The sequence below is a fragment of the Euleptes europaea genome, chromosome 8 (assembly GCF_029931775.1).
Source record: "Euleptes europaea isolate rEulEur1 chromosome 8, rEulEur1.hap1, whole genome shotgun sequence".
NCBI classification, from domain to species: domain Eukaryota; kingdom Metazoa; phylum Chordata; class Lepidosauria; order Squamata; family Sphaerodactylidae; genus Euleptes; species Euleptes europaea.
Window position 1 is genome coordinate 27,497,553 of NC_079319.1, and position 14,915 is coordinate 27,512,467.

The following is a 14,915-nucleotide window of genomic DNA, read 5'->3' on the forward strand; positions in this document are numbered from 1 at the left end:
TTTGGGTTGGGTTTTCTTGGCACATTCTGTGGGCAGGTGTGGAAATCCTAGGGCTCACCAGTTCTATTTATGCAAGAACAACAGTGAGGCTTTATTAAGGCAATAGTACTCTCAGATGTAGTTTAGTGAAATGGGTCAGGTTCACAATACACCTGACAAGAACCATCCTGTTAGTTTTGCCACCTCTTCTCTCCCCCCTCCCCCCAGATACCAGTTTTTGTCCCTATGGGCTGGCAAATCCAAGCTTCCACCTTCCTCATCCTGTTTTGGGTTTCCTGGGACTTCTCCGCCAATGAGAGTGATGGTGGTGGGGGGAAGGATTTCATCAAGGTCCTTAGTGATGTCATAATCAGCCACAGCCGAACTATTGGCGGACAAGTGGGAATGTGTTAGGCATGTATTATACAGGTTCCCACTGAAGGCGAGTTAAACTAGTTGTAGTGTCCAATTCAGAGAAAATTATGAAGCTTGAGATCCAACAAGTTGCTGTGTCAGCAAAGTAGACCCTTGCAGTTTGCAGGGGATCCATTCCTGGGATCACTGTGAATGGCAAAATCTGTGAAAACTGGAAAACATGGTTCTGCTGCCTCCCAACCATGAAAAAAAGTTCTCATACAAAATTTAATGATGTCATGACTGACGGTGCGGTGTGAGTAAAACTATGCTAGAGACCGTATCAAGTGATCACAGAGCCTGCTAGATCAGAACAATGGTCCATCTAGTCCAGCATCCTGTTTCACACAGGAGTTAGCCAGTTGCTCTGGAGGGCTAAACAAACAGGGCATAGAGGCAGAGCCCTTCTCTTGATGCTGTCTCCTAGTTCTGGCATTCAGAGGTTTGCTGCTATATTGGAAGGATCAGACTGCAGATCTTGGATAAGTGAAACCACGTGGCATGAATCGGTGAATGGTGATGAGCATTTCTCTTATGGGGTTCCACAGTCATATATTCTATATACAATGACTTCCTCTACCACACATTCTGGGAGAAACCAGAGCTTTTCCATTGCATTAAAGCAAACTAGTTAACTAACTTGGCCCTTGAGAAGAAAAAAATATTGAGCAACACTTCTAGTGATAACTCTACATAGAACACAAGGAACTGGTCTTTAATGTAAACACCCAAATAGCAAGACACTTCTCAGATAAGCCAGCCAAGGAAACGGCAAAATCAACCACCAACACAACCACCACCACTTCTGCAAATACATCTTGACCAGATTGAAGTGATCAAGTTGCTTCTTGTAACACAAGCAGTCACAACATGCCTTCCCTTTCCTCTCCCTGCCCTTTTTGTTACCTGGGGTAGTATGCTGTGTAGTTCATAAAGAGCTGAGTGCCCGCTGGATAGTATGCCGTGGAGGGCTGGAGCGTCCGTGGATTGAGGAGCACAGAGGGTTGGTACAGGGCTGCTTCCGTTGGGATTACTGCTGCGGGGGCTGGAAAAGTGTACGAAGGTGGAGAAATACCTAATAAGTGGACAGAACAAGAACGCAGAGATAAAGAATCTCAACACACCTGCATAGAAATTTTATCAGCACAAACGTGATTAAGACTTCATGTCCAAACCACAGTTGATAAGGAATTCAATGGAAGAATTTAAGATAAAATGGCAGCCTTTATATGATTATTACTCACATGCCTGCAACATCATTTAGAGAATAACCAATAATATTGTCAAAATAGAAACTAGTTAGGAAAGTTTATTATTCGTTCTGATGCTTTTATTGCTTAGACTTACTGATGAAGTGATGAGAATGTAAATTATTTAAAAGCTCAGATATAGACACATTTTGGACACATCTTGTTTTTCCTTTTTATTTTTCCCTTCCCTCCTTTTTCTTTTTGTACCCTATAGTATAAAAATAAAAAAGTTAAAAAAGACTTCATGTCCAAATGCCATAGCCTATCAAATATGAGCCATTTTTTTCCATCCCATTCGTTCCTAACCTCAGACACTTTTAGCCCTGATTGTAGGAAAAACCTTCAGTTCTGTCTCTCACAATCAATGTTATGTGTGTCCCAACCTATTGCTTAAAGCTGCTATGGGACCCTTCATCTGGACAGGTTTTTCAGGTAATGAATGTCTTTCCTTTGAATATTTAACCTGGGGCATATCTTCAGTTGTTACTCTTGCATGCAGTCAATGTTCATCAAGTTATCAGATTTTTTTCCTTCCTAGTCTGCTGACAAAGCAACTCTGCTATGCATATGTAGGCTTTTCCAGACTTCCAGTCTCACTCTCACAGACATTGCCACAAGCTGTCCCAGCACACAAGGGTCTCCTATCCTCATATAATAGTTTTGCTGCAAGATGAGTTTACTGTTCCATAAAAAACATGTTGCCGGTGATTGCATTATGCACGTGGTTGTGGGTGTGTGTAAAGTGCCGTCAAGTCGCAGCCGACTTATGGTGACCCCTTTTGGGGTTTTCATGGCAAGAGACTAACAGAGGTGGTTTGCCAGTGCCTTCCTCTGCACAGCAACCCTGGTATTTCTTGGTGGTCTCCCATCCAAATACTAACCAGGGCTGACCCTGCTTAGCTTCTGAGATCAGACGAGATCAGGTCAGGGTTTGTGGTTGTAGTGTTTGGAAAAGGTAACCAGTATACAATATTGTACACTTAGGAAAACGCAACGTTCTCTACACCTCATGCAGTACACTCATGACTGTTCAAGTGACACAGGTGTCAACTTTTTTTTTTTTGCAATTCCTAGAAACAAGCATCAGTACTAGGGATGTGCATTCGGATATTTCTGATCTGAATATATACCTGAAAAATACGCTATAAATATTTTTCAAGTATAATTGTATATATTCAGGATTCTCAGGAACACCAGATATCAATTCCTGAAGAAATCTGGAAATATTTGGGGCTGGCATTTTAAGTCTCCCAGGTCTATTTTTCTTCAATTTTATAAATTTTCTGGACAACGGGTGGGAGCAGGGACAGAGGGAGTCAGTTCTCCCAAGCAATGGGATCAGATGTCAAGGGGAGTTCTTCTGGGCAGAAGATACAATGCCAAAAAGTTGCTCTTGCCACTCTCAAAGAAAAAAAAATTGGAACAAGATGTTAGGAAAGCAAATGAGCATTCCAATTTAAAACAAGCATAAGCAAATCCCCAAAAAGCACCTAAAATGAAGCTCGCGCATATTGTATTGCTGTTATGCTTATTCTTTACGGGGATGGGAGAGAACAGAAGTCCCACTGATGAAGGGTTGTTGGTTCTGTTGGGCTTGCCACACTGGACCTGGGATTCTCTGGTTTGATGTTTGTTCTGTTGGTCCTGTTTGCATCTGGAAGCTTTTAGCCAGCAGTTGCTCTTCTGTGTGTGGTTATTAGCTTTGAATCCCCCCATGGGAAACAATGGAGACAAGTAGGATTGCTGGGGGCATCTTGCTCAGGGGCCCATACATTCAACCCTTGGTCCAATTTGCTTGAAACCAGGTAGGGGGGGTCTTTAGTGGACAGGCGGAACTAGGTCTCCTGCAATCTTGGTGGCATTTGGTGGAAAAACAGCCATACCAGTACTGATAGGGATGTGCACCCAAAAAAGAAAATGTATGTGACATTTCCTGTTTTTCTTTGGAGGTCATGCTACAGAACAGGAACATTTGAAGAGTACTTTGAAAAGTTCACTGAAATACCAGAAGGACAACTTCCTCAGGAAGAAGAAGAGTTGGTTTTTATATGCCAACTTTCTCTACCTCTTAAGGAAGAATCAAACCGGTTTACAATCACCTTCCCCTTCCCACAACAGACACCCTATGGGGTAGGTGGGGCTGAGAGAGCTCTAAGAGAGCTGTGACTAGCCCAAGGACACTCAGCTGGCTTCATGTGTAGGAGTGGGGAAACAAATCCAGTTCACCAAATTAGCCACCGCCGCTCATGTGGAAGAGTGGAGAATCAAACTCGGTTCTCTGGATCAAAGTCCACCGCTCCAAACCACCACTCTTAACCACTACACCATGCTGGCTCTCAAGCAAAACATCTAATTCTCAATGTGGCCAAACCTGTGGATACTTAAAATCCAGTGACCTAGCAGCTGCTGGATGATGCCAGCTATCTCTGATACTGGCTTTGCTGGGCTTTTTAAAAGGCATGACCTCTGCTTACCGAGGACAGCATTTTACTGTGAGGCCTCCAAATATGGAAATGCTACTTGGTCCTCTCCTGCTTTGTATAAGCAGGGAGAAGAAATAATAAAGCCTGTGTGAAATACCTTCTAGAGACGTACTGCTAATTTCTGTTCTGGGTGATGGTTGGGAGGAGTTAAATGAATTAGGCTGCAGGGTTAGAGAAACATACTAAAGTTCTTCTGTCTGTAAACCTGAATGTATTAACAAGACTGCATGTATTAACCCGACTTTGCATGCCCTGTTCAGAGGCAGACTCCTTAGAAATGGCATAAGAAATGCACAGTATGTCGTGATCTAGTTGTAGCCTTTTTGTGAGCTGCCTTGGTCGATGAAAGTTTGAACATATAAAGTTATGGTCTTAAATACCTTCTCTCCCCTCCCAAGTGGACACAAAGTGTTATTCACATGCCATTTCTCCCCAGCTATGGTCATTATTCTTTGACCTCCAGCCCACCCATATGTCACTCGCAAACTCATCAAGTTGTTCTAAAGATTTTGGAATAACAACTTGGAAAGAGTGTATGCTGGCTCTATTTCCTTGAGAGCAAGCAAATAATATCAAGCCAAACAAGCTAATGTAAGCAACATTGCTCAATTAAGTGCCATTACAGATTTGGATTTCCTTAGCACAGAAGTTGGGTTTCTAGCCTGTAGAGTACACAGAAGCATGTCCAAGATCAACAGTTCAGAACTCCTGTGTGACCATTACCAAGTGTAAATGTTCACAGTGACAGCAGTTGGAGGGAGAAAAGGTTTTTGTCCAAGAGGCTTATCGCACCCAGTCCAGGGAACGTTTCTGAACCCTTTATAACACGGAACATTCCTCCCCCCCCCCCCGGCACCACATTTTCCCATTTTGGTCATGAAACCGTTTTGGAAGCATATAAATCCTGCAAAATCCCAAAACAGTTTTATGACGATTTAAAAACGTACCCCGTTCCCATAACGTTCTAGCCTTGGGTGCGGTAACTCTCAGACGCTTTGAGGACCCTTCCCTCTGTCCACGCCCACTTTTCCCAGCTGCCTCTGACTCCTCCCCTCCTGGTCACACCTCACCTCCCCCTCTGGTCAATCTTGTGGTCAACTCCTCTTTTATTTGCTTGCGTCCTCCATTTTTTTTATCGCCATCTGCTTTTGGATTGTTGGGACAAAGGGAGGCTTGTTCATTGAGACGACGGGGAGGGAGTGGAAGAGAGCAGGCTACAGGATCCCAGATGGGACCATTTCAGCTGTGCATGCTCCTTTCAGCTGTGCACTCCCCCGATCACATTGGGGAATTGTCTGCTCTCTACCTAGCCTCAACGGGAATTTCATGTTTTTGGAGGGGAAAAAACCCTTTCTTAACCTCCAAACCACCACAGCGAGCATTCCTGGCAGCCGCTGGTAATTGGAGAAATAAAAGTGTATGCTTGCAAGCTCCCCCCCACACATTTATTTAAACCATGATAACTTCTAGTGCACCCCCCCCCATCTCTAGGCAGAAGGACTTTCCCTATTCTGCTTCTGGGTCCCGACTGACTGCAAGACCCCTCTGTTTTCCCAACCACCCAACTTCTACGGCACACTCCCCCCCACTCCCCATTAGTTTCACTAGTGGGTTACAATGCAATCTGATTAGAGACTTCTGTGTGTGGTTTGTGCGCGTGAGAGAACTAGAGGCGTCGGGGAAAAACGTGAGCCCATCGTCCCGTTGCAATGACGATCCTGCGCAGGCACACCAAAATGCCGAGGGGGGGAGGTGGAGGGGAACCCAAGCAACGTCACGATTAGGTGTTGCTCCCTCCACACACCCCTCTCTCTTGTGTGCGCGCTATTTTATTGGAGGTGCTCGCTGAAAGCAGACGTTTCAGAGACGTTAGAACGGGCAGGAGTGCGGGGGGGGGAATTGGAACTCGCATCCAGGACAAACGCTTTTAAGGGCGCGATAAGCCTTCAAGTTAGCTAAAACCTGTTGCTCTATATCACCTGTGAACATTAAGAGACCTAGCAAATCTTCTACAGAGATGTACAGCTTCTACGCAGCATTCTCTTAGATCCAGACACAAACAGCATATACTTACAGTGGACATCCAAGCTACTTAGATGCCACTTACCTCCACTAAAGAATTTTAGTGGTCCTCTGATCTACAGGCTATTTAAACACTCACACTTTCCCCTCTGCATGCCTAGGCACCCATATTTGAGCTTAGCTAATCATTTTAGAGGCCTATCATGCAACAGAGAGCCAATTGCAATGCTCTTTAGGTTGCCAAATAGCCATTAAAAAAATCAATGCCTATCCAGTGCAAGAAAAAAAAGGTGGGTGTCAGCAGAGAAGCAAGAATAAGGCAGCCAATTCCTCTCCAAAATCACAATAGTCCACACCCAAAGGAAGAACAATTCAGAGACTGCTACGATTTCAGGTGGGAAAGCTTTGCGTCCAGACCCCAAACACTGAACTTTTCCAAGAGAGGGACTTGAGAGTTGAGAAAGGAAGCTCCAACACCTACCAGCGAATAGCGTAGAGTAGCGCCAAGAGCCAAGCAAAACTTACATGGTAACTTACATGGTGGCGGGGATAAGCCATTTCGATTTAACGTGCCCCCCATTAACACAAAGTTCATCTCCTCGGCAGAACACTGAAAGACTTCAACGTATCTGTCCTTCATGGTTTTCTTATGGCACTTCTGAGCAGCCATAAATGCTCGGTCTGAAGATTTCATTTGGATGAAAGCATCTCCAGATGGACGTCCCTGAGGATGAAAGCAGAGAAGACAAGCTGTCGCTTTACTACAGAAGCATTTGCCCAGAGGAAAGCCTAGGAGGAGGAGGAAAGCCTAGGAGGAGGAGGGATTTATTGGCAGTGATAACACGAGCAATGATAAGCCTGAATTTGCAATGAAAGCTTCCTTCCCTGTTCTTGGTACCTTGAAGGGAAACCCGGACCCTGATTTAATATAAGAAGCTAAGCAAAAATAATCAACACTAGGCTCAATTCTACACATATATTCTAAGTGAGAAGTCAATACAAAAAGTAGTGCAAGCAACATCTACAAGTGAGCGATAGTCAAACAAGAGAACATAGAACAACAAATATCAATGAACAAGGTCAATGAACATATATACAAAAAAAATCTATGTCTAATGTTTCTCTCTGAGTCTAAAGACTTTCCAGTTATAATATCAGTCTTTGTAAGAGCTGGTCCAAGTGATGAAGAGGATTCCTGTAGATTTTTTGATAAAGTCCATATATGGAATCAGACTCTACAATCCGCTGGCCATGTGCTGTGGGTAATTCAAACGAGGACCAAGCTGACACTTAATATCAAAAGGAAACGTCTTCCAGGTAATAGATGCTTTCACCAAAGATGGCTTCTTCAGCCTTGTTATTTTCTTAATGCTACATAGTAGTCTAGAAGTTGATTCTTGTCTGTGTAATGGTCACTAGTGCTTTCTTAATATAAGAAGCGCCTGCTAGATCTACATAGTCCAATATCCTGTTTCACACAGTAGCCAACTAGTTGCCAAACGAACACTGCATAGAGACGGAGGCCATCCCATAACACTGCCATCCCATAACACTGCCCCCTGGTATTCAAGAGGTTTGCTGCTTCTGTAAATGGGGGCTCCCTTCAGTCATTGGCTATGTATTAGAGAGGATGCAGCCATGTTGGGCCCACCACATCCCGGCAGAGAGAAATCCAGTGAAAAGCAATGCTTCTTGTGACAAAACTATCCAGGTATCAGGATAGTTCCCTGTATAATCATCCCCTTGCTTCAGACCTGCAACTCCCCCCACCATACACTCCCCCCATCCCCCACAAACAGCATTTTATGGGACACTTTGGGTCAGAGCAGGAAGGAGGCAGCACAGAAGCTGTGTTCCACTGTCAGATATCCTTCCATCAGCACAAATTTTCAGTGGGATCTAAGCTGAGGGTTACTAGAAAAATCCTTTTTTTAACAATACAATAGCAAATTAGAACAAAGACACAACAGAAGAAGACTCTTTCACCCGCGCGGATGAACAAACTCCTTCAGAAGAGCCGCCTTGGTCAAGACTTCGGCTGGCTCCAATATCACCCCCCCCTTATGAAAACCTGCTTTTAAACTAAAGGTCGCTCTGAGTAGTGGCTTCATTTACACGCACCATGACCATCTCTTGAAATCATATTTTTGATGACTGTATTAAAGGACTGTTCACAAGATGTCATTTACCACCAAAATAAATATTTTCTTGCATTTAAGCCATTTTCCTCAGTTTGGAAGCTAATTTGCATGGACATCATGCAAAGCAACCCAGATACAAATGGAGCCCCCAGACTCAGAGGCATCAGCCTGCCAGTTAGCTCTTTCTGCTAGTCCTCAGCAACGCTGACCTTCTGAACCTGAAAACCAATTGATAATTCGGCTCTCACAAATGCCTGGAGGATGGGGGCGACCCCCTTTGCAGGCCCATAAAATTGAACCCCCTGTCCCAAACTTCACCATACTTTGGTGTCTGCCTAAGGGGAATCTCTTATAGCTATGCTGCAAATTTGGTGATTCAACCTCACCCCCCACCCGCTGCCGCCCGGAGCCTCAAAAATAAATTCCATAGACTATAATGGAGCCTAATTTTTTGGGGAAACCCGGAAATAAAGCCAAATACCCATTTACCGGTATAGAAGTATGCCTACATTATACAAGCGTTAACCTTGAAGTGCATTTCTAAGCATGTCTACTCGGAAGTGGACTCTAAAATTAATGAGGCTTACTCCCTACTAAGTGTGGCGTAGCAGGACTATTAGAACAGTCGTCTTTGTCGTCTTGTTCACTCTGCCCACCACAATGGCTGAATGTTGTTCCTTGTACATTTTACAAACACTTTGTCCTTTCACTTGTGATAAAGGTATACATAAAGCCATTCATCACAAATGTCCTGATTTTAAATGCTTCTTAAAGCCCACAGTTCCAGGACTTACTGTTCTTGACCGTCAGCTTTCATTGTAACAGAACACTTTAGATTAACACAACTATTGTAAAATTCTGGGAATATGCCTTGCTTAGACTTCAGATTCTCAGAAATTAGGAAAGATTCAAAAGAGGGTGTTTTTTTTTTAATTCCAGTTTTTTTCCAAGTAGTTGCAAACATTTTAGGAGACAAATGCTTTGATCCTTTTTCTCTCCCACTCATACACACATGCCCTTTTGGTGGAAAACTGTTCAAAAATGTAAGTAATACTTTAGAGGGCTATCACGATTACACCATAAGCTTTGAAAACCTCCTCGAATGACTCGAGTTATTTTCCACCTTCCCGGCTCCTTTCAGTGCACAGCAATCCTACTTAACTTCACAGCACTCTGATGGGGAAGGCTGGTGGGCAAGACAAAGATTTACCCATAGCCCTCCAGTAAGCTTCATGCAGGGATGAACTTCATGGAACTGAAGTGGTGATTGTCAGCTGTGTTCTAATTTAATTAACTAAGTACCATCAACTTGCAAATGACTTATGGCGACCCCTCATGGGGTCTTCAGAGCAAGAGATGTGCAGAGGTAGTTTGCCATTGCATTCCTTTGTGTAGCAATCCTAGACTCCTGTTGTGGTCTCCCAGCCAAGTACTAACCATGGCTGACCCTGCTTAGCTTTCCGAGCTCAGGCTAGACTGGGCTATTCAGGCTGTTGAGCCATGTTCCACAACAACCCAGTAACTCCACCTACAGCACAGTGATAATTTTTAAAGAGGAATTTCAAATGAACCCATGAAGTCACCCAACCCAAAGACCCTGCAGACAGGTGCCAAGGGAATACTTTGACAGATACAAGCCAGAACATACAGTTTGTGGTAAAGATGGAATCTCTGATCCATCTGCAATTGGACCACAGTTGAGAGTGAAAAGGAGGCTGTCAGTACATGCATTCTCACAAGCATCTTTAAATTTAGAAAGTCAGTGCAAAAAGACAGACAACTCTAGCAAGTGAGTCAGCAGATCATGGGTTGCCCACATCCAGGTGGTGGCTGGAGATCTCCTGCTATTACAATTGATCTCCAGGCAACAGAGATCAGTTCACCCAGAGAAAATGACCATTTTGGAAGGTGGACTGTATGGCATTACACCCCACTGAGGTTCCTCTCCTTCCCAAACCCTGCCCTCCTCAGGCTCCACCCCCAAAATTGCCACATATTTCCCAACCTGGAGTTGGCAACCCTAGGCATATCTTTGAATACTGACTAGAAGTATGTGAATCATTATTGCAAACCATCCAGACATTTTCTTGATAGTTCTTTCATAGATGCAGAGTCCACAATTCTAGCAGGAAAGCATGTTAACCAGAACCAGTCTCAGTATTGAAGATACCTTCGTTCTAATCCTTACCTAGTCACTATCAACTTTTGAAGTGCTTAACTAGTCACCCTTAATTTTTGCTAGGCAACTGAGAAAGGGCATCCTCACCAGCCACTCTAAAAGAGTCCAAGGTAGCCAGGGCTGAAGTACCACTGTGGTACAACCAGGAGCTATGCTTTGCAGAGAACCTCATGGCAAGATGCAGGCACAGACTTAGAGGTTCTATGGATGCAATCAATCACATCCAAGTTCTTACGGTCTTCCCTGCCTTTATAACCTTTTTGAACACAAACTGTTACAGCTTTACTGCGAAACAGCCTTCTTGATATTTCAAGCCTCCACCTCCTCATGTAGACAAAGAGCTATCTTTCTTCCCACAATCATTGCTTTTCCTTATGAGTTATATTTTATTAGATGTTAAAGTAGTGGATACAGTCTGGGGTGTGATATTTTGAAAGATGCTTCGTATAGAAACAGAAGTGGTGTAAGTAATGGATGAGGAAGATCATGGACAGCTGCACAGGGTAACGGCTAAGGGCTGCAGTATACCCTGTGCGGAAAATCGGTCATCAGATTGCCAGCACCTCTTTTATTGTTAAACAGCAGCTGTAAATCCCCACCCCCCATCACCTAGATTTGGATCAGGGACACAGAATGGCTGCTGAGGAGGAGGAGGAGGGAGATTTCATCCTCTGTTCCCATGACATTTACCCCAATAGAAATCTCCCTTTCCCAAGCAGCTGCTCCCCCACCCCCCGCCCCAGCTAGGGTAAGAGGCAGGGACATGTACAGGGCCCATTTATTTCTGCTGCCTGCCCAAGGCAACAGCTATTGGAAAAATGGCAAGGGGAGTATGGAGAGTTCCCATCGTCGCATCCTGTGTTTCCCATTGAAGATAAAGCCCTCCTCACTTTTTTAAAACACTGAAAGATATATAAGGAAGCCGGATTAGATGTTTAACGTAAAGAATGCAAGCCACTCTCTTAGCCCTTCCCCAATCCATAATATGGGGATGATGCCTATAAAGAAGCTGTATAGATTACCAGTCATGTGTCTGAAATGTCTAAAGGTAAAGGTAGTCCCCTGTGCAAGCACCGGGTCATTACTGACCCATGGGGTGATGACACATCCCGACGTTTACTAGGCAGACTATGTTTACAGGGTGGTTTGCCATTGCCTTCCCCAGTCATCTACACATTACCCCCAGCAAGCTGGGTACTCATTTTACCAATCTGGCTGAGTCAACCTTGAGCTGGCTACCTGAAACCAACTTCCATAGGGATCAAAATGTCTACAATATGCTAACAAAAGTCTAAGAGATAGAATGCAAATGAAAACGTTTCTGAATATTAATAAGCAAGAATGTTCTCTCCTTTACTTACCTGGTGATTTAATACCATGTGAACCCCATGAGTTCTGATATCTGCAGAAAACTCCCCCAGGAACCCCAAAATGTCCTCTATAGTGGCAGCATAGGGAAGACCACGTAGTCGTATGCAGTCCCTAACATTGGTGGGAGGTACATATTGCTGAGGTAGCACAGGAAGGATAGGCGGAGTCGGAAGAGGAATGAGAGGTGCAGAAGAGTACCTGTTCAACACCTGCAAAAAAATTGACAACAGCTGAGCGGTTTTCATATGAGTTGGTGCATAACCTGCATCATAATTTAATCAAACACAGCAGGCCTCCCATTTAGCCAAAAAACCAGGCCAAACAGGCTAGTCTCACCCATTTCAATCCCCTTCCCTCTAGCTGGATGGAAGCTGCATTTCTTAGGGCACTTTCACACAGCCCAAATAATGCACTTTCAATGCACTTTGAAGGTGGATTTTATTGTGTGAACTGGCAAAATCCACTTGCAAACAATTGTTAAGGTGCACTGAAAGTGGATTGAAAGTGCATTATTTGGGCTGTGTGAAAGTGCCCTTAGTGTCTAGTGTTCATGGGGATGGACGAGGTTTGCACCTCTCAGTTGCGTGCCCTTGACTGTAGCTACTTACATTCACCCACTGAATAAAGTAGAGAGGCTCCAGTATGCAAGACGAATACTGGATCTTCCCCTGTGCCCTGGAAAATACCAGGCAAATGCCCACTCTAAAGTTGCCTAACGTCAGTAACTTGGTTGGGCCATGAGATAATACATTTTCAAAATGCAAACAAACAAAAACATCACTACTTGGCGCTACCCTTGAAGAGTGTTTGGAAGCTGCAGCTAGTGCAGAGTTAGGAAGGCCAGCAGCTAGCCTCCATGTTTAAAGTCACAAAACAGAGAAACAGGCTCCTGTGCATATTCTGTACTATAAAATGATTGACGTGCATCTGCATGTTTCTCTGCATGTTTTCCCCAATGCTAGTCATAGGGGAGGAACAGCAACTGATCCTCAGAAATCTTGCCCAGTCTATGCCTTCTAAGACGTTGCTTGGAACTGCCCCATGTTTTAAAGCTTGTGCGGGCTTGCAAATGGCTTAAAAAATAAATAAAAGAAAGCAGCAATTCTCATCAAGTTAAATTCTCTATCCAAATCCTGTACTTGAACAGCATGGTTACAGAAAAGGCACAGCCCTGCCTACATGCCATCTGCCAATCTTCAAAGCACCTGAATGAGGGAAGGGCAGTAAGTTGAGAAAGACATTGCATGATTACTGCAGCTCCGTCTGCCCGATTCTAAGCACAATCCTGCCCATCCTTTATTCTGATCTTTGCTGTATGTCAGATCCAAGACTGAGCAGCTGAAAAACCTCCCACCTACCTTGCCCTTGCTTTATACATGCAGGAGAATGAGGTGGCAGAACCCTGAGGAGATGGAAATGATGCCGTCCATTCTAACTGCGTGTGTTGGACTCCAGCTCTGTTCACACAAAACCTCCTTGCAAATAGAAAACAGTCGGGAAAGAATACTTGCTGGTTTTCTACGTACAGGAAGTTCTGAACATAGGAAGCATTCCCAAACGCGTTCTTCCACCTGCAGTCTGAGCTGATAAAATCTATTCCGACGCCTCATTCTCCAGCATGCATAAGCCAAGGGTTAGTCTTCAGGTAAGTATCTCACACCATGACATTAGCAAGCCGGGGCACTCACCTGCTGTACTTCAGCTGCTGTGCTCCGGAAGAGTTCTATATACCTTTTACCCAACAAGTCCTTGTGTTTTTTTAATGCATTCTGTGCATATTCTTCACAGGCAAACAACACGAATGCATCCCCCGTTGGCCGATTATCAGGGTACGTAACGAAGAGGATTCCTTCCTTTCCACCCGTCACAGGACAATGCTGACCAAAAAATGCTAACACTTCTTCTGTTGTCACGTTGAAGGGAAGGCCCCGCATCCGAACAATCACTTGGTTCTCTTTTGACAAGAACTGGGCTACTTCATTGGATGTTCCTTCAAGAAGAACCACCAGAACTCAAGTTTTTATTATTCTCATTGTAATTTTCCTGTATTTTTCTTTGTACATGGTTGGGTGTGTGTTACATTTCGAAAACGCAATTTGAGAGAAGAACCATCAGAAATATAAAGAAACTGAGAGGGCTGTTCACAAAGTAATTGAGGAAAGAGAGCACAACCATCTCTCAGTGTGGTCTTTTTAGGAGACACCCAAGGAACTGGTGTCTCCCTACGTCTGTGCAAGAGCCAGAAATACTACCAGATGGACACACCCTGTCAGGTTTAGTAATGCAGTTCCTCTAGTTGTTGGGAGAGGTCCACCCTCTCCTGAGGCAGCGTGTAGGTTTTATTTGTTCGGTTCAGAGCCTGCACGCAGATAGTACTTCAAGAGATTAGGGTCCTGAATATAATCTAATCATATAACAAAAGGGAAAGGGGGGATTTGCCATAACCATCACCCCAGATATGCTCTGCAATTAGTCCTTATTTTGATTTATGGAAAAAGAAAATCGTAAGCATGTTTTCTGCTCTGAGTGGTTTGGCCGTTCATAGATAACTGAGATTCAGACCTAACAAGCCATGGTTTCTTATGACAGGAACAAGCCTGTGGGAGTCACAGGCTCCTACACTCTTTTCCCTCCCCTCATGAGTGGCTTGACAGTAAATCGTCTTCTTTCATACGAAACAGTGGTTTGACCTGAATCCACCTCACAGTTTGCGGCCACCCTCCAGATCAGGATTCTATTTACAAGCTTTTGTGAAGTTTCTCCTGGGGACCTTTGAGAACCAAAGCAGGTTCCGCCCCCAGCATCTCCAATTGAGGGATCAGGTAGAAGGTGATGGGAAAGACCTCTACCAGAGACTCTGGAGAGCCATTGCCAGAGTAGCTAACACCAACACTGAAAGCTCAATGGCCTGATTCAGTATAAGGCAGCTTCAGTGTGCATGCACTAGTCAGTGACAACAATATTAGGCTATTAGCTGCGCACTCCTAAGGACAGTTTCCTGGGAGTAAACTTTATTGAGTAGACCTGAGTAGGATTTTGAGTACACCTGCTTAGGATGGTATTGCTGTTCGTACAT

The 14,915-nt window shown here is 44.2% G+C and overlaps 1 protein-coding gene across 4 annotated transcripts in view; it reads right to left on the reverse strand.

Annotated features, from left to right (window-relative positions):
• ESRP1 (epithelial splicing regulatory protein 1) overlaps positions 1-14,915 on the reverse strand; it is a 41,942-nt gene that overhangs the window by 3,237 nt on the left and 23,790 nt on the right. For 3 of the 4 annotated variants that reach the window (XM_056854082.1, XM_056854079.1, XM_056854080.1), the window contains exons 10-13: positions 13,528-13,829; positions 11,830-12,048; positions 6,674-6,872; positions 1,300-1,468 (exon numbers count right to left, since the gene is read on the reverse strand). In XM_056854082.1, the coding sequence (XP_056710060.1) occupies positions 1,300-1,468; positions 6,674-6,872; positions 11,830-12,048; positions 13,528-13,829 (889 nt within the window). The remainder of the gene's footprint in view (positions 1-1,299; positions 1,469-6,673; positions 6,873-11,829; positions 12,049-13,527; positions 13,830-14,915) is intronic. The other variant, XM_056854081.1, reaches the window with a different exon arrangement.